The sequence below is a fragment of the Colletotrichum gloeosporioides genome (genome assembly GCF_011800055.1).
Source record: "Colletotrichum gloeosporioides strain Lc1 chromosome Unknown consensus_117, whole genome shotgun sequence".
Lineage (NCBI taxonomy): Eukaryota > Fungi > Ascomycota > Sordariomycetes > Glomerellales > Glomerellaceae > Colletotrichum > Colletotrichum gloeosporioides.
The window spans coordinates 41,206-65,255 of NW_025544762.1; the positions used below are offsets into that span (position 1 = coordinate 41,206).

General features: G+C 53.9%; 9 protein-coding genes across 9 annotated transcripts; 4 read left to right on the top strand and 5 right to left on the bottom strand.

Annotated features, from left to right (window-relative positions):
* Positions 1-793: 793 nt before the first annotated feature.
* Positions 794-2,914, top strand: GCG54_00009005 (uncharacterized protein; the record flags this gene model as incomplete). The annotated part of the gene is made up of 1 exon (XM_045408958.1): positions 794-2,914. One exon carries the CDS (start codon positions 794-796, stop codon positions 2,912-2,914), a length of 2,121 nt encoding a protein of 706 aa, XP_045256203.1.
* Positions 2,915-3,388: 474 nt separating this feature from the next.
* On the bottom strand, positions 3,389-4,740 carry GCG54_00009006 (uncharacterized protein; the record flags this gene model as incomplete). The annotated part of the gene is made up of 2 exons (XM_045408959.1): positions 3,389-4,026; positions 4,107-4,740. The coding sequence occupies 2 exons, from the start codon at positions 4,738-4,740 to the stop codon at positions 3,389-3,391; spliced, it is 1,272 nt and encodes a 423-aa protein (XP_045256204.1).
* A 1,107-nt stretch (positions 4,741-5,847) lies between these two features.
* GCG54_00009007 (putative methyltransferase tdiE) lies at positions 5,848-10,000 on the bottom strand (the record flags this gene model as incomplete). The annotated part of the gene is made up of 16 exons (XM_045408960.1): positions 5,848-5,890; positions 5,957-6,376; positions 6,428-6,618; positions 6,708-6,862; positions 6,943-6,984; positions 7,044-7,134; positions 7,186-7,221; positions 7,275-7,398; positions 8,528-8,947; positions 9,014-9,151; positions 9,201-9,235; positions 9,298-9,452; positions 9,518-9,559; positions 9,627-9,717; positions 9,780-9,818; positions 9,875-10,000. 16 exons carry the CDS (start codon positions 9,998-10,000, stop codon positions 5,848-5,850), a joined length of 2,148 nt encoding a protein of 715 aa, XP_045256205.1.
* A 1,853-nt stretch (positions 10,001-11,853) lies between these two features.
* GCG54_00009008 (uncharacterized protein) lies at positions 11,854-14,270 on the top strand (the record flags this gene model as incomplete). The annotated part of the gene is made up of 3 exons (XM_045408961.1): positions 11,854-12,155; positions 12,203-12,497; positions 12,552-14,270. 3 exons carry the CDS (start codon positions 11,854-11,856, stop codon positions 14,268-14,270), a joined length of 2,316 nt encoding a protein of 771 aa, XP_045256206.1.
* A 281-nt stretch (positions 14,271-14,551) lies between these two features.
* On the bottom strand, positions 14,552-15,081 carry GCG54_00009009 (uncharacterized protein; the record flags this gene model as incomplete). The annotated part of the gene is made up of 2 exons (XM_045408962.1): positions 14,552-14,911; positions 14,974-15,081. The coding sequence occupies 2 exons, from the start codon at positions 15,079-15,081 to the stop codon at positions 14,552-14,554; spliced, it is 468 nt and encodes a 155-aa protein (XP_045256207.1).
* A 1,407-nt stretch (positions 15,082-16,488) lies between these two features.
* Positions 16,489-17,446, top strand: GCG54_00009010 (uncharacterized protein; the record flags this gene model as incomplete). Its single annotated transcript, XM_045408963.1, has 2 exons — positions 16,489-16,888; positions 16,947-17,446. 2 exons carry the CDS (start codon positions 16,489-16,491, stop codon positions 17,444-17,446), a joined length of 900 nt encoding a protein of 299 aa, XP_045256208.1.
* A 567-nt stretch (positions 17,447-18,013) lies between these two features.
* On the top strand, positions 18,014-18,627 carry GCG54_00009011 (Thioredoxin-like protein; the record flags this gene model as incomplete). The annotated part of the gene is made up of 2 exons (XM_045408964.1): positions 18,014-18,067; positions 18,175-18,627. 2 exons carry the CDS (start codon positions 18,014-18,016, stop codon positions 18,625-18,627), a joined length of 507 nt encoding a protein of 168 aa, XP_045256209.1.
* Positions 18,628-19,371: 744 nt separating this feature from the next.
* GCG54_00009012 (uncharacterized protein) lies at positions 19,372-20,505 on the bottom strand (the record flags this gene model as incomplete). Its single annotated transcript, XM_045408965.1, has 1 exon — positions 19,372-20,505. One exon carries the CDS (start codon positions 20,503-20,505, stop codon positions 19,372-19,374), a length of 1,134 nt encoding a protein of 377 aa, XP_045256210.1.
* Positions 20,506-21,694: 1,189 nt separating this feature from the next.
* On the bottom strand, positions 21,695-22,891 carry GCG54_00009013 (uncharacterized protein; the record flags this gene model as incomplete). Its single annotated transcript, XM_045408966.1, has 1 exon — positions 21,695-22,891. The coding sequence occupies one exon, from the start codon at positions 22,889-22,891 to the stop codon at positions 21,695-21,697; it is 1,197 nt and encodes a 398-aa protein (XP_045256211.1).
* Between the last annotated feature and the right edge of the window lie 1,159 nt (positions 22,892-24,050).

The following is a 24,050-nucleotide window of genomic DNA, read 5'->3' on the forward strand; positions in this document are numbered from 1 at the left end:
CTCGCCCAGCGTATCGAAGCTCGATCCCTACAAGCGAGGTCTTCTTCTGCCCTACTGCTCCGTCCTCCTCCATAGCAATCCTACCCACGGACATGTGCAGCTGCCCGGCGTGTCCATCCAGACTGGAGAAGCGACTGGACTCACTGGAGACTCGTTCTCTCCCTCTCTCAGGGAAATACATCCCAGCAGAGACGAACACCCCTCCCCTCGTCCAGCAAGCCTCCAGGACCCTGTCGTCAGCCCTGGGCAGCTTAAAGGCTTCGCAGCTCCCAGTGGCCACCTCGACCTCATGATCCCTCCCCCCCTGGCCAGCAGCAGTTCTCCCCTTTTCTCTTCCGTCGCCCAATGGCATGAGCATCAACCCATCCCATGTGGCATGCACCCCATGTTCGCGTTAGACGTTCCAGCTCCCTTCCCTGCCCCACACGCGACCGAGGCCCTCCCTGCAAGGAACATCTCTCCAACAACCTTTAAAACATCCCGTCCGCCAGCCCTGGAGCGAAGACGCTCCGTCCGGAGCATGAAAAATCTCCTGCCACTGACACTGCCTTCCAGCCCGCAGCCGCCGACATCGATCTGCAGTCGAAGCATCCCGCCGTCAACGCCGCTGTCACCGCCGCCCCCGACCACCCAGCCGTTGTCGTCCCAAATCCAAATCCGGTCTCACCACCACCACCATCAGGAACGCCAGCAGCAGCAGCAGCAGCAGCAGCAGCATCGCCAGACACACGCCCACCCTCAGCATTCCCACGAGTACCAGCCTCCCGGGCATATATGCATCCATCCCGGCACCATGGCCGAAGCCGCGGAACCGACCATGGACTGCAACTTACCGGAGCTCCTGGCCCAGGACCTCGAGTTCTCTAGTCTGATCTTCGCCTCCAAGAACATGACCGCCGGCGCCCCCTCGCCCGCCCTTGCATCCGACGAAGACGAATGGCCCTCCGCCGAGCCGCCGACTGTTCTCGGCGCCCCGTGTCACCCCAACGGCGTGCCGCAGTTCCAGCCTCTCGGCGCCATCGACGAGAAGAGCAGCGGCGCCAGCGAAAACGACTCTGACGCCGCCAGCTCGAGCGGCGCGTCATTCAGCGAGGCCGAAGACGGCGACGACGAGGCCGCCGCGTCCCCCCAAATTCGCCAGCAATCCGTCCTCACGACAGACACCACCATCTCCGCCTCCAGTCAACCACCAGCACCACCACCAGCAACGGCACCGTCCAAACGACTCGTCTCCTTCTGCGACGGGTCAGAAGAAGAAGAAGACGGCATGCCGGTGAGCTGGATGGATCTAGAGCCGGAAGGGCCCGGCGACCACCCCGAACTGGGTAAGAGTCTGGACCAATCACCAGTCACAACGCCCATCAAGCCGGTAGTGCGGCCGCTATCCCGGCTGGGGGATAAGTCCATCAACGAGTCCCAGTCGCCGCCGCGGATCAAGAGCGCCAACGCCGCGACTACCACCCGCCGGCTGTCCAACCCGTTTGAAGGGTACACGCGGCCCACAAGCCGGGCGCGGAGTCTACACGTCAACCCGACGCCGGCGCCGATGCCGACCACGCCAACCCCAAATGCCGGCAAGGAGAAGAAGAAGAAGCTGAAGGAGAAGGAGACGGAGCAGAACCGCCTGTCGGTCCACTCGCTGCACTCTATCGAGATCGCCGTGCCCACGCGCAGCTCGTCTTTGAAGCACCGCGTCTCTTTCACTGATGACGCCCGCAAGACCATTGCATCGCGGTCGCGGGCTCGCTCGCACGCCTCGTCCACCCGCACCGGCTCCGACCACGTCACCGCGCCGGGGACAAACAGGAGCTCCATCATCGCCGACCTCAAAGAGGAGCTCGAGCCGTGGTTCCGCTACCTCGACGAGCAAGAGGAAGGCCTCGCGCCCCCTCTCCTCGTCACTCCCCGTCCCAAGTCCCGCTCAGCAGAAACCTCGCGATCTGTCGTCACACCACGGCCCAGATCCCAGGCCCAGACCAGATCACGCCCGACATCCTCAGTCAGCGCTTCGTACACATGGCTCGACGACCCAATCGACATCCCCTCCCTCTCCTCCGAGGAAGCGCGACGGATCCCTCTCCCGCCCAATGTCGTCGAGTCCCTCCGCATCTCCGTGACCTGCTTCCCCGAGACCATGCTCCTCTGCTCCAGCCTCTCCATCGAGACCATCCGCAGCTACTCCCGCAAAGTGCGCCTACCCGTCCACGAACCAATCCGCCCAGACACGCCGCCCGCCTCCCCCAAGCAACGCTGGCGATGGCTCGCCCCGCGCCGCAACAACAACGCAAACTCCTCCGTCCGTCGCTGCTCCTCCCGCGGCGCCGCCTCCTCCTCCAACCTGGACCTCTCCTCCATCGCCCCGTCCACCGCAACCCTCACCGCGCCCCAGTGGTCCCGCATCCGCAACCTGTTCCCCACGGGTTCCGACTACCTCTGCGACGCCCTGTACGCCCACATCGTCGCCTACAACTACCTCGCCCCCATGGTCCAGCACGGCGCCCGCCCGCCCACGCCGGGCACCCCCGAGACCACCGGCACGACAGACGAGTCCATCCCCAAGAAGGCCGCTACCCTGCTCGGCCTCCAGGGCTTGCAAGAAACCACGCCCCCGCCGCCGCGGCCCCTCCGCAAGCGCTCGAGCATGTTCCTCGGCCTGCGCGCCTGCTCGTCGCGCCAGTCCTGTGCGCCGCCGGTGCCGGTTACCCCCGTCCCGACGGCGGATGTCACCCTGCGCGACCTGCAGATCGGCATCCGGCGGTGCATCGCGCGGCTGGTGGCGACGCTGCGCGCCGAGGGTGCGGACGGGCCGTTGGCCGGCGAGTCGGTCAACGAGATCGACCCGCTCATCATGCGGTCGCTGTGCGAGATTGTCAAGTGCTGCGAGGAGTCGTCGACCAATGACCGAACTCTATAAACACCAAGCATCTTTCACATTTTGCTTTGTCGGAAAAGTTTTCTATCATCTCTTCTACAGCGTTCACTTTACACACATCCACGTAGACAATCATCATCTCCCGTGAGATGGTCGGAAAAAAGACAGGTTTCATGTTTAAGGGGGGAAGCATTGTTTTTTTGTTTGGTATATATACCCTCTTTGATTTTGGCAGGGACTTTTCTTTTCCCTTGTTTTTTTCGTTTTTGGTTTCGAGCGTAGGAGTACTGTAGACAAAGGGAGGGAGTCAGTCAGGCAGGGAAACACAAAACATGGTGATGGTTGGGAAACGGGGGACGGGTGGACGGTGTTTGTTTTTTAACCTGACTTAATGTCTATGAATAGACAGAAAACAAAACAAGCAGAAAATGGCAGTGAGGCCATATCCTTCAAACCCCCAACGTCACCCCTCGTGCCATGCTTCCTACCTTATGTCATGATGCTATTCACTCTTCCTCAGATGTACTCTACACTGCCCTCAAAAGGATACGGATCCCGCACCACAGTCCCAACCTGGCTCTGCTGACTCCCCCATTCCACCGCATCTTCCGTCTCCCTCCGCGGCGGCCTCTGCCCCTGAACAAACGCGTCGAAATCCCGCCTCCTCCCCGGCGCCGTCCCTCCCCCACTTCCCACCGTCGCAGTCCTCGGACCTTCACCACCACCACCACCATTGCCGTTCCACACGCGCGCGACGCGCCCCTTGCCCTTGACCCCCTTCATGAACCCGTTGCTCAGCCCCAGCAGCCCCGCGCTACCGAGCAGCAGCACGAGCAGCGCCATGTTGCCCGCCTGCGAGACGTTGCCGCTGAAGACGGCGACGAGGTAGATGGTCAGCTTGGCGGCGGCCTCGAGGTAGCCCTGCGCGGCCGTCTTGGCGAGGAGGTACGTCTCGGTGGTGAGCGCGGCGAGGTCGGCGGCGCGGCCGCGCATGCGCACGGAGAGGGTGGGCGAGAGCGGGATGAGGTACTCTGTGAGCTTGGAGGAGGACGGGGAGGAGGGCGCGGAGGGGGAGGGGGGTGTGCGCTGCTTGATGATGTAGATGTTGAGGAGGCGGGAGGTTATGAGGGCTATGATGGCGGCGAGACCCCACCCTGGTGAGGATGTAAGCAGATGTCTATCAGCCGTCTTTGGAGGACCTGAGGCTGAAGATGTCGGAAGAAGGGGAACTCACAATCTCCCAGTAAAACCATCACCGTCACCGCCCCAACCGTAAGCAACGGACTCGCGAGGTAAAGCAAATGACTCCCCTTCTCAAACTCCCACTCCCTATCCCGCTCCTCAAACGCCCTCCCCTTCCTCCTTCTCCTCCCCGTCCCCATCGTGCCGATATCAACCACAATGACCTTATCCTCCTTCCCCGCCCCGGCCCCAAAAGCCTCCACCCCGCCACCGCCTGCCGCCTTCCTCCGCATCCTCAACTCCTTGTCCCGCGCCCTTTGATCTTGCACACCCAACCGCGACAGGAACATCAACATCCCAGGATTCGTCACCCGCACATTCTTGAACCCGCCGCCGGGGAGCGCCTCCGTCCCGAACACGCCCTTCCCGCCGCCGCTGTTGGCGTTCCCGCCGTCGAACGCGCGCGAGGTTTCGGCGCTGATACCGCTGGCGTCGGAGCCCGCGACGCCGTCCGCGGCTTGTTGGTAGTGCAGCCCCGGCGCGAGGACGAGCGAGTCCCACCAGGAGGAGGTGCCGGTCAGCGCGGTGCGGTGGGCGATGGTTTGGAGGTCGGCGAGGGCGACGAGGCCTGCGGCGGAGAGGGAGAGGGAGGGGAGGGGCGTTTTGGGGAGGATGGGGAAGACCATGGCGGTTGAGGGAAAGGGATCTCGCCTCAGCTTCGAGGTTGACGGGAGCTTGGGAGCTTGGAGGTTTGGAGGAAGGTGGTTGGGACAAGCTTATCTATGAAGCGGTCAACTAGCCTCATCCTCCTACACCCACCACTTGTAAAGCTGGGTGGTGGAAGAAGACCACCGGCGCAAGACGGGCCTCGCCCGCCCGATGACGTGTTCCAGATTCCCTTTTCGCTTTCCTGAGACCTTGTCGTCACGAGATGCGTCAAAATGTGTGAGGGTGAGAAACGAAGGAAGAAACAAAAGGAAAAACACAAGTTCCCGAAATCTAGATCAGCTAGAACATGGCCGCCCCCGTGTCTTGCATCGTTTCTTTGACAGGTGCGGGCCGGGTGACCTATCGACAGGGGTGTATCCTGCTGGCAAGCTGACCCCAAATCTTGCCCACCCGCAGAAGCCGTTCTGCCCACGCGATTACGTGCACGTGAAGTCGCAACCAAGGTTGGCCTGGTTTGGGGAGATGGAGGGATGGGGGGCGCCAACGGCGTCCCGTCGCAATGTTCCGATGCTACCCTCCACACAGATTGAGGTTGGCGCGTTTCGCGCTAAAGAGCGTTGGAGAAACACACACCAGCCTTCATTGTTGGAGAAGTTCCCGATGGAGGATTTGTTAGTGGCGGCTGGCGCCGGGTGTTTGATTGGGTTGGTGAGACATCGTGTTCCGATATTTGGCTGATTGGGTTGAAGAAGACCAGCCCTACATGATGACGATAATGGTGGTGCACGATTGATAATGCGGATTGTCAAAACACAGGGTAACATCTCACCGAGTTCACAAGGTAATCACTCATAAATCTCACAACGAAATGAGCAGTTCACTGCGGACGAGCCCAAGACTGAATGGGTTCATGAACGAAGTGCAGGTTGGCGTAGTAAGAATTTTCAGAGTACCAAAATGAGTTTGGATCAAAGCACATAAGAGTGCACCAGGTACCTATTCGAAGGGATTCATCAACAGGTGGTCAAAATGCAACACTTCCCTGTGCAAAGTTGTGGGTTTCCCAATCCGAATTGTCGTACGTCTTACAGACAATGCCTGTGAAAACAGAGTCGGATCTGTAGCTACTGCGTGTCTGCCTCTGGCTTCTTTCCGTAGATCGCGTACCTATATGACCGCGTCAGCCGCTCCTCTGCAAAAGACATCTCCCCGGCTAGTAGTAGCGCGACTTACCAGGACCAGTAAGCATGAATGTTACGATCATTGAACTCTTTCCGAACATCAATGAGCAAGACCTGGACCTCCTCCTTCTTCCAGCCGAGAGCTCTTGTAAATGGCGCCATAACCCAACCTTCGATGCCTGAGAGATAGTTGATATTCGCCCACTCCCCAATCTCTTTAAAATGGCTATCCCTTGGCCACGTGTTCGTCGGCCACTTGAACTTCTTGACGTAAAGGTCGACGAATCCGACCTCCTTCATCATATTAACCAGCGGAAGCACGTCCTGGAACGGGCGCCCGAAAACTTTGAGGGCTTCGCCGATGAGTGTGTACGTTTTGTTCAGGGCGGAATCCGTGGGAAGCGTTCCGTCATCGGACTCAGGCATGAGGTCTACCTCTTTCAGCTCGAGATAGCCGCCGGGCGTGAGGTTGCTGTAAGCTGGGGGTTAGAAAAAGGGATCTATACGCAAGCTGTCAACCCACTCGTAAGCCCTTTGGATGAACTGTCTCCAGTCGGCGATACTAGAGTTCATCATTCGGGAGTGGATGTAGTCAAACGGGCGGCTGTAGATCCAGGGCTCGTCGATGTCGTCTACTTCGAAGGTGACGTTGGGAGGGACCCTAACAAATGTCAGACTTTGGCTGTGCGAGGATTCCGCAATGAAGGGTTTACTCTGCTTGAGGAGGTGACAGGTCCACTCCAAGAACCTAAGGCACAAGTTAGCATGTTCAGATGGTTATACGAACTAACACCCTGACAAACCTCAGCTTCAGGATGGGCTTCTCCAAATTCGATTGCCCACAAGCCAGTCCCGGTGCCGACATCTAGGACACGACGGACACCAGAGTCCTTGTCATTGGGTGGTGCCACACCAAGCTTCCCGTCAAGACAGAGATCGAACATGTGATGCTGCAGGTCTGTGGTGATAAAAAGGGAAATCCAGGTCAGACGATCATGCACAGATATCCAGACTGCACACTTCACCAAGGGCGCTTACCCAGTCTCTCAAGTTCCCTGTCATCATTGGGATATTGGTATTCTGCCATTGTCAATGATGCGAATGTTCTGTTGGTTTACACGGTGTGAAGGGAGTCTCACTGCCTTCCTTGTACCGGTGATAAGTGCGTCCATTCTCGAGGCGATAGTTATAGATCGACTCCGACAAACTCGTGCTTGAGGAAGCGATGCTCTGCAACTAGTTGAGAATCTGAACGTTGAACACAGAGATATCGTAACTCACGCCTCCAAGGTCAGATGCTGCGTCGTCGACAGGTTGCTACCAAAGGTTAGACCATGTTCATATTCTAATTTCAAGGCATCACTCAGAACCTCGTCGTCAGGCACAATTTGCTCCTCCTCCGTGGGCTGAGCTGTGGCTGCAGTGGGTTGAGCGGTGGGCGAGGCTGCAGACGGCGCGGTAGCTGCGGGTGCTGTACCCGCCGCCGCTGCGGCACTTGCGTCGTCGGTTGCAGACATCTCAATCTCCTCGTGGGCTTTATGCAAGGTCGGAAAAGCCAGTGTCTGGAGTGCCAATAATTATGTGAAAAAAGTCAAGAGAACCTGCCGAGAACATGCTGTTTTTATGTGTTCACCGACATGCCTGCCTACCCCTCTTCTTGGCTGGAGACAACCATGCACGTTGGTGGCAAAGATGCAGGTCGTTGCATTTGGTGTTGAATCCATCCACCCATCGTCCAGAAGAAGCCTGTTCGTCGGTTTATTGGCCCCACTCTCTTGCGTTTTCGAATGTCTCTTCAACAGATAAAGCAGTATGGGTTACTGCATATACACGGGAATGGTTCAGGTATGTACCTCGTGCATAGGCGAGCCGGGTATGAGGACCATTGCCAGTCGTAAGACAGAACTGAGACAAGGATTCGAAGAATGTCGTTCCACCTCTCCCTCTGAGCGTTAAGCGAGCCACTGAATGTCAACACAGACGGCAGCAGCAACGATTTCGTTGTAGCCCGCGTCACGAAATGCAGTTTTCAAGGAACCCTAGAAAGATTGTTTTTGAAGTCATCGTCGACGTAGACGCATGTCTGTTTGTCTGGATCTATCGTCCAAAGGACGTCCGCAGACATTTCCTTTTCTACAATTATTGGTATAAATTGGTCTGGACCTCTAAATAGTCAGTGGTGCTTCATATTCACACGCTGTAACTGCAATCCTCCTTTTCAGCAAGAACATTCTTTGTTCGCTAAGAGCCCTGTTTTCGCACCGGGAAACACGTTTAAATGTTTTTGTAACAAGGCTCTTTTATGAACATCAGTTTTATGAAGCTACATGAATATTGAGGGAAGGGTTAACAATTACGCAGGAAGCTACGTGAACTTGGAAAAGACAACGCATAATGTAGAAAAATTTGAACCGAGAGAACTCCATCGAGGGTTTCTCTTGGGAAACAACTTGACCATACTTCCGGCTCTTCGGCTGTACCTCACGGCCCTTATCCATCCACCTCGGGTTTCTTGCCATAAAGCGCATACCTATCATTTCGTCGTGTTAGCTTTGAGATGGGGTTTGTGGGGAGACTGTGGGGAGACCGCTGCCTCAAAAAAGCGGCAAACGTGCAAACTTACGCCGGCCAATACGCATGGATACTGCGATCCCTGAACTCCTTGCGGAGCTCAACCAAGAAAACCTCAACTTCCTCCTTCTTCCACCCAAGTCCTCGGGTCAGAGGAGCCATGGTCCAGGCTTCGATACCAGACATGGAATTCTCGTGCGCCCATTCGCCGAGGAGCTTGTATCGAGGGTCTGCTGGCCATGTATTCGTGGGCCACTTTACCTTTTTGATATGGATATCGATGAACCCGATATCCCTCATGGCATTTGCAAGATCTGGAATATCCTGAAAAGACCGGTTAAGCACGGTGGCGGCTTGTCCAAGTAGCGCAAAGCACCGGACAATAGCAGCATCCGACCTCAAGGTGCCGTCGTCTGACTGAGGCATAAGGTCTATTTCCTGGAGCTCGAGGTATCCTCCCGGCGTAAGATTGCTGTTTCAACTGATTAGAATACTGTTTCGTGTAGTCTAAAGAGAAAGTAGTAAAACAAATACTCACTCATAAGCTCTTTGAACCAATTGTTTCCAGTTCGAAATGCTGGATGTCATCATTCTGCTGTGAATGTAGTCGAACGGCCGAGAGAACAGCCAGGGCTCTTCGATATCATCAACCTCAAATCGAACATTGGGGGGCACCCTGTCAGGAATTAGAGACGCATACGGTGGGTTTCTCGACGAAACCATACTCTGCTTGCGGAGGAGATAGGTCTACACCTATGATCTGCATGAGGTTTCGAGATTAGTATGCGAACGAAGGAAGATAATTAGGTTCTGATGACAGACCTCTGCTTCCGGGTGAAGGTCGCCAAATTCGATGGCCCATATCCCAGTTCCAGTCCCCACATCAAGGACGCGTTTGACCTTAGAACCTTCTTCGTTTGGAGGAGAAAGACCGAGCTTGCCTTCCAAAGTAAGAAGAAACAGGTGATGCTGCAGATCTGAAAAGACCGTCAACAACATCCATCAGAAAAGAAAAGGTCGTCCGTTCCACTCAACCACGCACCTAATCTGTCGCTCTCCCTTTCGTCGTTAGGGTAGGAATATTCTGCATCCATTAGAAAACCTAATCCAAAGAAGTGGCTAGAATAGCACCTTTCGTGTGGGAGATTTACTTCCATCTTTGTACCTATGGTACGTGCGGCCGTTTTCAACGCGATAGTTGTAAATCGATTCTGCCAAGCTGGTCTTCGAAGACGCAACGCTCTGCCGAAAATACTAAGTAGGTTGTCCAACACAATCCCTACAGAAGACATCTAAGCACTCACGCTTCCAATGTCTGACGCCGCGTCGTCCACACCCTGGGCCTAAGGGAATGGATTAGATCAAGCCGGAGGCTTCGAGAGACGGGCGCGCAAGATACCTGGGGATCGATCGCGAGTTGCGGCTCATCGGCAACTTGGATGTCTCCCCTCCCAGGCTGGGTACCAGGTGCAGCAGTGGGAGCTACAGCTGCCGTTGGTGAGGGTGCGTTGTTTGGTGCTGACATTTTGATCGTCGATATGTGCAGGGGGCTATCACCTGTCCAACTTTTCCCACGTTTTGTTTTGAAGAAGATGGAGAAAACGAGGACAACAGCGAGCTTTTTATCTACCCACCAAGACTTTCCTTTACCCCTCTCCTTGGCTGTAGACAATTATGCAGGTTGGCGGCAAAGATGGAACATGCCCATGCAGCTTGTGTTGGAGCGAATGTCCAGAAGTAGACATTGGACCACGTTTGGCCCATTTTTTCCCACCACCCCTGATATTTACGGTGACTCGACCGTTCTAGAGGCCATACTTCCGTCTGCGTAAGGATTTCAAAGCCTGTGGTTTGTGGCAGAAGTGGGTTCCTTGCCTCGCTATTTTCAGAGCCTCACGGCTTTCTCTCATCAAGGATCCTGACACTCTCCTCTACGTCGCTGTACTAACCAAGACGGAAGAGAGAGACAAGACTTGAAGCGACCCTTCTTCCTTAATGTAACCTGAAAGCAAGTCAGATCAAAAGCATGGATGAGCTCTCACAGGCGTTCAGGATATCAGCTCGGAGACCAGGGTCAGACACTTTTGTTTGCAAGGCGGCAATACCCACACAACCGAGCTGGGAAGGCGATACGCTGCATGTAAAGAGCAGGCAGTAAATTCCTCTTACCAAACGAAGTGATGCGCAGGAGTCTGGATTTTCACAGTGACAGGAGCCTCTCGACCGTGCAGATGTAAGCTTCATCGCCGAAACCAAGTCGTCAACATCAAGAAGGCCACATGCACAGCTTCTGAGACAACACACCATCAGTATTTCAAACCGAAAGATACGTAATATTGTCCCATTTCGACGCTCAATTACAACGTCTACGTTATATCATCACTTTTGAACTGCAAGCTACCTGCATGGATCTCAGTAGCATCATATGCAGGCTTCAGGATGGTTGCCTTCTACCTTCTGTGAATAAGATCTTAGCCATCAAAGTTAATCAAATTTGCACGTTCTGCGCAGTGTATCGAATGCTGCGCGTTTGAAAGGCTCTCGCGTGGAACTTCACACAAGCCTGTACCTGCCGATGGGATTAACGCTGATGGTATTGATGGCTACGACTTGCAGGTAGTGAAAGGTCTTGAAGAGATAGACAGCCGTTTCAAATAACCAAGAGTTTCCTTATGGTTTCGATTTCCTTCTTCCCATCCTCTTTTAAAACTTTAAGCACTTGGGGAAAAAAGAAAAAAAAGAAGAAAATAGAAAAAAAAAAAAAGACAGAGGAGGAAACCAAACCAGCCTGTAAAGAAGCTCTAGAAAGACTAATTTTAGAGCAATACATAAGACCAGAGCATGATCGTTTCGCAAAATCAGTTAATCTAAGGATGCCCCAGGCATTTTGTCATATATAACGTTGCTAATATAATTCAACGTAAATCGTCAAATAGTGTTCGTTCATCTTCAAATGCCTCATAAGCGCAAACCTAAGTCATATACATAAGAGTATTTGATCCATTATAAAGTAGATTTTAATGTCAAAGGGATCACAAGATGAAAATGTGTGAGATTCAGTGCCTTTAGCGCTAAGCGATATTAACAGATACTCACCTGAGTATTCATGAAAGCTCACAACCCTGATTAGGAATAGCGCTGTCAGTGACAATAGCAATGAAAATAAACTTGGAAATGGGCAGCTCCTTCTAATCACAGTAGAATTCTTCGAGGGTCCTGCCTTTTCAACCTCTTTCAACTCACCACAGAAAGGTTTTCACCCACAGCACAGAATTCCACCCTTCTTTTCATCACCACCCCATCTTTCAATCTTCACTTCCCCAACTTCCCCTCCTCCAACCCACACAAGCCGGCATCTCCAACCTTTCGTCCTTCGAGATGGCTCCTACCGGCGCGAGCTCCATTTCGGAGCTCTACAAATCCTACAAGAAGTTGACGAACTGCTTTTTGAGCTGGCTCTGGTGCCAGCATCGACTCAAAGCACCCAGCGACTCCAGCCTAAATTTCAGATCCACCGCCGACATCTTGAGAACAGCGAAGGTCTTACAGAAGGCCAAATCCACCGTTCCGACCTCCGTGATCGGCTTCCTCCGAAGTGCCATAGAAAAGCGGAAGCTTGTGGCCAATATTTACCGGCAATTTGGCGCCGGTCATGATGGACATGACGCATTCAACGACAGGTATGGGATTAATCTGGGTAACATAGTTCAGCGCTAACAAGTAGCAGGCTTGAGGAAGTTCTTTCCATGCTCACTCCTCTGGTAGGGGAATTGGGCGCTCCTCTGGGGGACAAACCTGACCTTCAAGATTCGACGGCAAACACCTTGTTCTCTCGCCTCCCGACGGTCGAGTCTGAGCCCGAGAACCAGAAAACCCCCGTTGAAGCCGGTCATAAACATTGTGGCTCGCCTATGTCTTCTTCTCATACCACGAGCACAACAAATGAATCCGACATGCCCTCGGACTTTTGCTTGGAAGACGACAAAATCCGCGAGCTGTTCGATGCTGCCTATTTTCTAATGGTAAGAGGACTCTTTCCTAATCGTGATGAAGAAGTTCAGCTGACGCGAACTCAGGAGCTGGAAAATGTGCACAATGTGATCAAAAAATGCTGGGCAGATGCTTCTCACGGCAGCGTCCCCTTGCCTTTGGCGGCTTGGATGAACAACTTTGCGGTGTACTCTATCGCCAGAGAGATACCGCCGAAGTTCGTTTACGTTTGCTCCAACTTGGCTATGAACCCCGAGATGACCTGCAAATTCTTTTCTAAGCTCTCCAACAAGGTCGATCCGAGAACACTGCTTTCACATGCGCGTCGTTTCTTCATGCTCGCTCAGGCCATCAACGACTACGGCAGAACGCTCATTGGCAAACCGATGCTCAACATTCAAGGAGTGGGGGTCGTATGCAACATACCTGAGTGTCAATGCAAGTTCAGTCTCCCAAAAGGCCTTGTACCTAGGGGTGATCTCAAGGGAGACGAGATCTCCGAGTCAGACAAGGCGACTGTTCTCTCTGTTTTCGAGACCATGCGCGACGACCTCACCAACACACGGGCAATCGGTATGCTGGAAGCCACGAAACCCTTGACGTGTGGGTGCTTTACCCCAGTCTGCGATTCCTTCCTCTTCGGTGCCAGAAACTTTTTCTCGCAAACTGAGCCCATCGCATCGTCTAGGCTTGTCGCGGCCTTGAATCTGTTCCTTGTGACAGAACAGTCGGCCACCACTACTTCGGGTGCGAAGATAACACGGCCTCATTCTCGCTTCAGGGCCATTCGTCTGGCCATTGACTTCCGAACCAGTCTCTTACCAGTCATGAAATCCCTTAATGCGATGGGCCCGAACTGCAGGAGAGCTAAATACTGGCATGAACAGCTCCAAAAAGTCCGTGATGGGCTTGAAGCTTATGCCTCAGAGAAGATGTTCGACACCTATCATACGTCGCCATGGATTGTCGGCAGCCACATGACGGAAATTCTGACCGCCGCTTTCGCTTTTGGTTATCTCGTCAACTCTGAATGGGCGGTCATTTCATCGGCCCTGCACCTCTACAACGCTATGCGCCATGGCGTTACCAGCACCCCGAGAATACCCGTTTTCGACGACCTCTCTCAGGTGCTCATCCAATCCATCTTCGGGGCGAAATTGCCAGAGAGAAACTTCTGCTCCACCTTCCGTCGCATTGTATATCACAGCAAAATGGAAAAGACCGCAAATGCCGATGGCAAGCTTTACCGTTTGCAAGCTGGATTGATGAACCGGCCGGAGACCATGGACATTGACTCTGGCTTTATTGACCAGCACTTTTCGAATCATGAAAGTGGCCCATTGTTCCAGGGACAAGTTCTGGGCATTCCTTGCCAGCCAGAATTAGGCCAAAAGTCTTACAACAAGATCGAAGAAGCTCGGTCTAAGCTCACACTCTCAGAATACATGGAGAAAGCCAAGAGGACAGCCCTTATGGATATTGAGGGACCACATCCCATCGCCCGCGTCAACTTCTTCGCTGTTTTCACCTTGTGCAGCAAGTTTCTGACCAAATTCGGTAGTCTCGAGAAATCATTCGTTCCCATGGACAAATTTGAGTCGCTTTTTGCCGACCAGACGCTCAGAAACGATATTGTTATTGGCCGCTGCCATGCAGAGTTGTTGATGGAGTCCATCGACGACTTCTCGAACAGCAAACAGGGCAGACGTCATTTGGAACGGATGCGTTCGCCTCGTAACGCTGTCCAGGCGTTCGAAGAGATCGATCCGGAGACGACCCTGGCGCAATGCATGTGGAATCTCTGAGGAGGGCGATAACCTGGCGGCGAATTAGCCTGTCAGTGCGCACCATCAGGTTCTCACTCCCTGAGACTTTTACTTCCCTCCACTCGGACACAACCACACTTTGCAAACTCACAGAATTCTTGGCAGTCATTCAGATCTCAGAACTGACTGGAGAGGTGAACGGGGGAATGTGTTTGAAATACGGAACTGTAGAAACAGAATTGTACTGATTAGAGCATTCGCCCTTTCATCCGCTCATGTGTGCGTAGAATTATTTACATGAAACTCATCTTTCAAGCCAATCACTTCTTGAGGACGCAGTTGTGAGGGTTGCCGGTGCCGTCAGGCTTGAGCTTGCCTCCAATGCCGCAGAACTTGAGATCCTTGGTGTAGTACACCCGCATGGGCCCAGGACTGTTGCTGCTGCCCTTCTTCGACTTGTAGTCGTATGGCTTGCCGCTCTTGAGAACAGGCAGTTCCCAGACGTCGCTGCCGCAGCCGCTGGCAAACTTCATCACGTTGCCCTGGTTACCAAACGGCTTGGGGTATCCGCTGCCACCGGTGCTGGTCTTTGCATCGCGGAAGAAGCCGATGGCCTTGTCCTGGCTGATTTCGCCGTAGAGCGCGCCGTCGTTGTTGGCGCCGGCTTTGCAGATGTAGACCTATTGTTTAAGTCCGTATTAGTGCGCTGATGGTATCATGTTGTGTGTTTTATGGGTAATACCTGGCCGGCACGAGCTTCAAGAGAGAATTCTTCGTTCGGGTTGGGAACGGGGCTGGCAATGGCGACCGAGGCGGCAAGGAGGCCGAGGAGGTATGTGTAGGCAACCATCTTGAGAGATTGAGGTTCGAAGACAAAGTGTTTGTTAAATTGCTTGGGGGTTTGTTGGAGAGTGTGCGTTGTTGAGTTTGATGATTCGGAAACTCTTGCGGTGTTGAGGACTACATTATATATCATTCCAGCCGCCATCAATTACAAGACTTTGCATGAACCACCATTAGGCAACCCCGAGAGCCATCGGAGCACTAGGCAAAGTGCAAAGGGATTTCTGTTCCTAGACCCAGGTGCAGCTACCGCCCAGAAACGGAGAAGACAAACTGAAGGATTGATCGGCTGTGGAGAGCTTGACTGCATGTCAGACGTTTTATGTAACCCAATTCATACATCAGGCTATGCCGTCGCCCGAATGTGGCTTGCAATCGAGCGCATTCGGGATATTCTCTCAGGGGCAGGCATTAGACGCAAAAGTTTAAAGCGAATTGCTGGGGTTGTTGTCGGCACTGAATAGCCGTGGGCGTGCGGTCTAGCTTCTCTTAGGCAAGGCTAAGTGCGAATGGCAGCAAAGGAGTGATCGTCTGTGGGGGAGCTGGACCGCATGTCAGCTCCCATGGGCCATGACTAACCTAATCCGCAGGGAAGGCTATGCTGTAGCCTGATTCGTCGTGTTCTAGGTTGCTCCAAGACGGTACCATCGCTCTATTCGGGACTCTCAGGCTTCCAGATGACATTCGTAGAGTTGAGCAAGGCTGACTTGAGAATGTACTCGCGAACAAAAAGACCATGCAGGTTGCACCGCTGAACATCACCATTTCCAACTTGTGGGTATCAGTTGCGGGTTACCGGGGTGTGTCAGTCGAATCGTCACCTTTTGGGGAATGATACTCACAGGATGATGACAAGAGTCTCACGAAAGCCTTCTCATGACCGTTTTTGTCTTACCTTGAAAAGGGAAGACAGGCAGAGCTGGGCAAAGACAAGCTCCGCTTGGGGGCGGCAATGCCTCTACGCATCTCGGTTTCTAGACATAAGCCACAGGGTCTCGAATCCTTCCATGATGGACGGAAGGCGGAAGCAGCCCAAATGATATTAATGAAAACAAGTCGGCCTGACAAATATTGACTACTGTCAGATCTCACGGCTAAAAGATCCGTGGGAAAACGGGTCTCACCGGGGGCGCGGGGCGCAGAACGCGGGCCGGAATGAAGCTAGTCTATTTTTAGGCGGGGTAGTTGTACGGCGGGTCCCGCGCCCGCCGCCCCTGCTTTAGGCAGCTGCCTCCCCAACTTACATCGCAACTTCGTCATACTCTTACCAGGCTACCTCTTACCCAAACCGTTTATTCAGAACTTCTATACCTAGGTACCAACAACCTTGACGACCATCACTTCTTCACATCAAATTTCTCTTACAACCTTGAACATCCAACAGTGCAGCAACACGTACCTACCTCAGCCCAACATGTCTGGCGTCCAGCTACAGATCCCCGGTGACGCGCCGGCATTTGCTGGTCAAGTCGTTGAGATACTCAACTCAGTACTTGGGTCCTCTTCACAAAAGCTGTCATCAGTGGATGCAGCCAAAGCAATCGACGAGTTATTCAATCAGCAATACCAAAAAGACGGCACTGCGGGTTCATTCCTCTGGTGGTTTTGGGATCTTGTCCATGACCTTGCTCTGCAAATTCCCTATAATAGCCAGGAGCAAGAGCGACTCACAACAGTTATCAAATCTCTCCACGAACTTCCCCCAAAGACAGTAAGCTTGGGCCAGGAATGGGGCTCTGATGGCGCGGATTCTGTTCCTGTCTGGACGGGCTTACCCATGTTTGCTAACACCTTCCGAGAAAAGCTCGATACTGGTAAGCTGTTTCGGCACCCACGTGGTGATGATGATGTCTGACATTTTTAAACCTTTAGTGAATTTGCAGACTTCCGAAGAACAGAACAAGCAAAAAGCCATCAATCTCCAGGCCTATGCCGCAAGAGTCGCAGGACTCGGCCTTGTACCCTTTGAGATTTACGCGATCTGGGCTTTGGTCGATGCCTTGGAGGGCACGATGAAGCCCATCCGAGGTGGCCCGGATGAGATCGACTCGGACCCTTCTGCCGTACCGGATATCTCCTTAAAAGTCGCGATCGCTGCGAACTGGATAAAATTCGCTGGCCATCGTCTGCACGGGCGGGATGAAGAGGTGCATGGAGCTACGGTCGGCCCACTTTGGAAGCTGGACAAGAAGGAGGCTGTCAAGCTGCGTCGCAAGCTTCGCGGAACTGATGGACTCTGCCCGGAAAGATGGGCTCTATGGGAGGAGAGATTCGCGGCTGTCCGGGATGCGAAAGATGTTGATGATGCCGCCCGCGAAAATGCAAAGGCTGCATTTCATGTGATGGAGCAGATTGAACAGGGTGGCAAGTGAGATATAGAATTATTGGCATGATGCTGTTTCTGTCAAGGATGAAAACACTTTGAAGAGCAAGTGATTTTGTTCTCTTGAGGTCTATGTATGTATATCACCACTGGAGATGAAACAAAGTCACTTGCTCTTCAAGGTGTTTTCATCTGGTAATATATGGGTTTTGAGGGCTTTAGGTCCATGTACCCGGCATATCGTAACCGAGTACAAACCTCACAATCGAGCATAATTGAGCTCATGAGATATCAGAGCAGAAAAGAACTAACGGCACAAAGGCATCAAAAGAGTTCGGACAGGGTCTATCAAGTTTATGACATTGATGACTTACACCTTGGATAGTTTGGAATGCCTGCTGTCAAAAAGCTTCTGCTGGCACCTGACACCTGGCGCCAGATGGGAGGCTGTATATGTACAGCTGGCCACTTTGAATTTCAGAGTGGGGTAATATCACCCTTGCGCCATCGCACGGGCTCGCTCACATTTCGAACTTCTTCAACGGTCACCTCACACTCACCCACTGTCCCAACTGTCATCGTTCGCACGATAGAGGCGATTCGAGAGACTCTCGCGATGGAGACCTCGACATACATCTTTCTGGCAGTCGCCATTTTCATCATCGGTCGCGTAAGTGATTCCAGCTAGGCCATCCAAACACCACTGCGCGCCTGGCGCCGGCCACGGACTGCTGTCGCCATCAACCTCACCCGAATCCCTGCTAACATCTCATCAAGATGCTCTTCGCCGACCGCTCTCCCATCCCCGAGACATCCGGCAAGGTCTACAAGCTGACCAGCCAAGCCGAGCTGGACGCGCTCCTCACCTCGACCAAGCACGTCATCGTCGACTTCTACGCCGACTGGTGCCCGCCCTGCCGCGCCATCGCGCCCGTCTTCTCCGAGTGGGCCGACAAGCACGCTGCCGAGGGCAGTCTGGCCTTCGCAAAGGTCAACGTCGACCACGTCAACGCCATCGCCAAGACGTACAACGTCACCGCTATGCCCACCTTCGTCTTCTTCCGCGACGGCAAGCCCCAGGGCGTCGAGGTCCCCAGCCTGAAGCCCCGGCAGTCTGTGAGTTTTACCAGCGAGGGACTGGTTGAGCGGGTGAGAGGGGCGGACCGCGCGGCGCTGCAGGCTGTTGTCAACGCCTTGGCTGGACCGCAGGAGGGTGCCAAGAAGGAGTGATGGGGACGAAAGGACATTTGAGAATGTGGTGTGCTTCGTGTTTGTAGCTGGCTTCGACGTGTCACGAACTGGCAACTGGAGGGTACTAGTTGGTATGCAGTAAGGTATGGGAATACGAGATAAATTGAGGTGCCCTTCTGCGGGGGTGTTCTACACGGGAAATCTCTGGAAGCCCCCCGCTAGGAGGGCATCTTTACTGATCTCATATTACCACGCCTTACAGAATGACAGCTTGTAGCCAACTGTTTTCATATTTGAGCTATCGCCGTGGATGAGTCCTCTCTTCTGTGAAGGAACCACATGCCTTGTTCTTGAGGCGTAGCTCACACATCAACAATGAGGAAGAGCATCTGCTTTCTTCATAAGTATTGACGGTTATTCCGAGTAATCAAGCACAAAAGTTGCCTTGAATTGTCATTTAAATGCCTTAATCAAACAAATCCGACACGGGGTCTCGCTGTCCTCGAGGTCGGTATTACCGTGGCATATCTTGCGCAGATAGGCGGATCATGGCGCTCAGAAGACCGCCAAAGCACGTCAGATCCTGTGCAACACTGATTGACGGAAAGGAAAAGAAGGAAAACCAAAACGCGAGACTTGTGTATCTGTGTGTCAACTGAAATATCGCAAATTCAAGAATAATAATCGCAAATGAACCAAGAACTGCCGTCATTGCCATCATGTGTATCCCCTCATGTTTCCTGCTCGCAGTCAAATTTCATGACTGCTTGACGAGTATTGCGTCTACAACCGGCCAGCAATATGCGCAAGCCGCGCTGTCACATAGCTCAACTGGCCATCGTTCCAAGCGTCGATGGCCTTTCCCGCCATACGGCTCAACTGTCCGCCATTCCAGGCATCGATAGCCTTTTCCGCAACGATGCTGCTTGCATGTGGTATCGGCTGGAATATCTCATTCACCAGGGCGATCAGAACGACCAATCCAAGGATCTTAGCGATGGAAAGGTTCCAGTTGTCGTGCAAGTCTTTCAAATCGTCCCATTTTGCTTCCATGCCAATCTTGACACTATCGTCGACGACGTGTTGGCTTATCTTTTCCCCGATCTGTTGTCCAAGGCACAAAGCATTGCTTCTTGCGTTGTCTGCGCCGTATAAGTGAGGATGGTCGATTTTCAGCTGCTCGGCGCTTGATGTAGGCGCTTCAATTTCAGACTGTTCGGCCATCGATCCAGGCACTTCGGTTGTCAGATGTCCGACTTCAAGCTTCTCGGCCCCTGATACGGACGACTCGGCTGCGAAGGGGTTGTTGGTGGCGGGGCTGGTGAAGTCGGTATCATGATTGTGCCCAAGATAGGCCGTTGCGGGTACTTCAGGCTGGTCTGCGCTTGATAGATCCATTTCGTTCATGTTGGGGCACAGAATGTCGCTGCCGTTGGCATCCTGGAACATTGACATGGGATCGGGAATGCTGACGTTGGTATGCTCCGGAACGTGAACGTGCAGTGGCATGTGACTGTAAACGGGGAGAGCATGGACTGCAGAGGCAGCGGCAGACGCGGCATCGGTGATCTTGTCGGCGAACTTTGCTACGAAGGCGTCTCCTATATTGTCGAAGCCAATTATGCCCAAAGTCGCTGTCATACAAGCGGCCTTGAGGGTGACGCCCAGGGCAACATCTACCAACGGGTGGTGACGTTTCTTCGCTTTGTACTCCTCCTCCTCTTTTCTAAACGACTCGTCATTCAATCGACGGGACTTTATCTCCCTTCTGACGCGATGGCAGTTCGTTGACGATATGCCCAACTGCCAGAGATTTACGCCGATGGACACGGCGAACGGAGGGCAGGCAGCAGTGAGCCCGGAAGATGCGGTAACACCGAAGACGGAACCGGACACTGCTCGTCTTGTGCTTCCCATGAATACCAGAAGCTTCTTGTGATCCAGGTTGCGAATGTTCTTTTTGTTGAGGTGATGATTCAGCTTGAGATTGAGGTTTTCAGCAAGCCACCCGGGTGATTTCCTGGATCTCTTCCAGAACCACTTGGATCCTCTTCTGAATAGCTCTCGACGGCTGCTCCGGCCGATGGGCTCTTTACCCAGGAATTCATCGCTCAGCACAGAGATATTGTCCACGATGAGAGGCAGATAACGCGAGGATGATGGAGAATGTATGATCTTGACTTGGGTGAATGCCAAGGGGTCAAAAGTTCCGAGAGAAAGTGATGGAGAAAGGAACTGAGTGTGGAATCATGGATTCTCCGGAAGAAAAAATGTGTAGCATAGGTGGTGCAGAGAACTACAAGCTCGGCGGCCTGGGGAGCTTTATAGAATGCAATCTTACGAGCACATACGGGTGGAAAAGAATTTCGAAAGAGCATTTTGGGTATCGGGAAAAGAAGTGAGACAGATCGGCACACAACGCAAGATCATATCGTCGACCTGTTCCACGAGTAGCAGAAATTTAGGATGCACCCCCTGAATGATTATTGGCATAATACTTCGGCTCTGCTAGCCCTTACTGCGAACTCATGTTATCTAATTAACAAAGTAGGGTTTCCATAGCAGAATCGCTTCTTCAAAATCAAATCGGGATAAGCCGGAAGATTGGCGATTGCTCACCTCTCTCACACACGAAGAAAAAGACAGCAAATTACAATCGGGTCATGTACCCGGGATGGCTGAGCCCAAGAAGCGAAGTTGGCCAAGCCAAAAAAAAAAACAGTTCGTCCACGTCGGACAACTCAGCCACCCAGTTTCCGCTAGAGCATGGCACGGCACAGGAGAGCGTGGAAGCAAACCCGGTTGGATGTAAGCATGGCACAAAACATGCAAGGGGCTTCTCATGAGAAATCATCGCTGCAGCCGAACCTACATTCAGGTACGATTTGATCATTATTTGTCTACGTGTACGGGCTGTGAAGCAGCACAGCCACGATAGTTCACCGAAAACCAAGACATCGCAGTTCCCGGTGGCCCTTCTGGTAAAGCTAGCCTCCGTGCCTATAGAGGCCAAAGAGAGTGACGCGACGGCACCAGCAAGTGAACATCGTGACATCTTCCCGGCTTCGCCTTCCAGTAGCTTGATATCTAATAAGGATGATCAAGCTTACAATCCAAGCTTGGTCAGCTCCTCCTCCACCACCTTCCCCCAAGCCCTCTCATTCTCCCTACTCTCCCTCCAAAGCTCACAAATCGCCCTCACATGGTTCACAACCAAATGCACCCCCTCCTGCACCTCCGTGTACTTCACCCCATCAACAACATCCTCCCCAATCCCCCGTTCCCTACAAACCTCCCGCGCCCACCCCCTCATCCGATCCCTCTCCCTCCTCGCCTCCTCCCCCTCCCCTCCCCACGGATACAGAAACGCATTCGGCGGATCCCACCTCGGCCCCGGCACAACCCCGCCAAACTCCCAATCCAACACCCCCGTCACCGTCCCATCCGTCTCGTCCACCATCACGTTCGCCAGATGTAAATCCCGGTGCGCAAGCACATACACCGTATCCCCCATCTCCCGCTCATGTTCCTCCTCCCTCACCCACGCCCGTAACCCCTCCAGCCGGGGCACCAACTCCCTCGCCCATTGCAGCGCCGCATGCCGGGAGATGACGTGCACATACCGTCCCAGCGCCGCGTCCACATGCTTCCCCCACGAGGCAAACGGCCCGTCGACCGGGTTCAGACTCTCCACCGTCTCCCCCGTGCCGGCCCAGAACCGCTCCACCATCGGCGCCATCCAGAACCACTCGTCCACCACCGGACCCGGCACAATCTCCCCCGCATCGTCGACCCTCAACCCGCCGACGTGCTTCCACCGCGACGTCTCCCGCAACTCCGCCAGAAACCCCACCAGCTGCTCGACAACCCTCCTCCTCACGTCATCGCCCATCCCCCAAAACACCTTATCAGCACTGCACCCACGCACCCTCTCGAGCAAACTAAACTCGCACCCGAGCACGTTCTCACACCCGCTGTCCCACCGCACGACCGCCGGGACCGGCACGCGCGTGTTCTCCCTCACCCACCGCATCATCGCAATCTCGTTCTCCGTCTTGATACGCGGGAGGTGGTCGCCCGACACGCGCAGCACGAGCGTCACGCTGCCATCCTCATCAGGTCTGGCGGGCGCCAGCGCGGGCGCGGCCGAGGCGGGGAAGTGGAGCAGGTAGATCCGGTGGAAGGCGGCGGTGACGGTGAGCGGCTCGGTGGAGGTCGGGGCGGGCAGGCCGAGGGAGGCGGCGAGGGCGAGGATTGTGGCGGGGGGGTGCGGGGGCGGGAGGTGCGATGCGGGGTCGTCCATCTCCACGGTGTTATCAGTAAGCCCAAGTCGGGTGAATGCTGTTGGGATGGATTTGGTGGGAGTGTGAAGAGTGGTTTTGTCTTACTGATTTCCGGGAAACAGCCCGTGAGATTCTTATACGTCCGTCTTACCTCTTGTTATCTACATCTCGCACCTGCCCGTAAGATACTAGTCCAACCATCCGGCACACCGGGCCCGAGAAAAAGAACGGGTCCGATCGGCGCCGTCCCGATGAATCATCCTGCATACATCCATCCCACACCACCACTCGGAGTCATCCAGTCTTTAGCCATGCGGTCTAGCACACACGCAGTCAGCCATCCCAACGGGTGCGGTGCGTCACACACACTAATAAACTCAAACCACCTAATCTAACGAACACCACCCTTTCACCCTTTTCCTCTTCGCCAACCCTAACCCCTGACCCCCTTCCTCTGCCGGCGGCACGAGTCGTCGGCCAGGTTTCAAACCATCCGGCTGACAACCACCCCAACCTAACCCTCACAAACAACGAACCCCCTTGCTGAGAACGACGGAAAAGACGGAAAACCCCAAGCGCCATCACAAAAGTCCCCAACTTTCTTCGTTCTCGTTATCAATCAGATCACATTCATGCAGCGCCAAAAACAGCGAGATAACCCCGGCCCTGCAAAAGTCCCCGTGCTGGAATCTGTCTGCTTCGTCCCACCATCCCGTCGTATCTAATCAACGTAAGGCTGCACTAATAGCCTCACCGCAGCCGCTTAATCTATCTCTAATCAACCTCCCGCATCCTCATACCGACAAGGCCAAAGAACACAAACATAACACTTCTTGGCTGAGCCGGCACTTTCACATCGGTCATCCTCCACATCGCATCTCTAAACTCGGCCAACAGAACGCCCCTAGCTAACAACGTCCAACGGACTTTCAGGCCGTCCCACCGCAACGGCCAACACTGCGCCATCACCACGACTCGCACCCAAACTCATCCGCAAGCAAGCCTACCCCTGCAATGAGCCGCCTGAAGAGCCGCGCAACCGGCGTGCCAAGACCACTGAACTCGTGCCTACCAAGACTTTTCAGAGATGGATGTGCTGAGTTTTCCCACTTCTAGCAGGATGATGCGCGCGTGGCGCTTCTATTTACGCTGCCTTGGTATCTTGGCCAAACGTGAAAG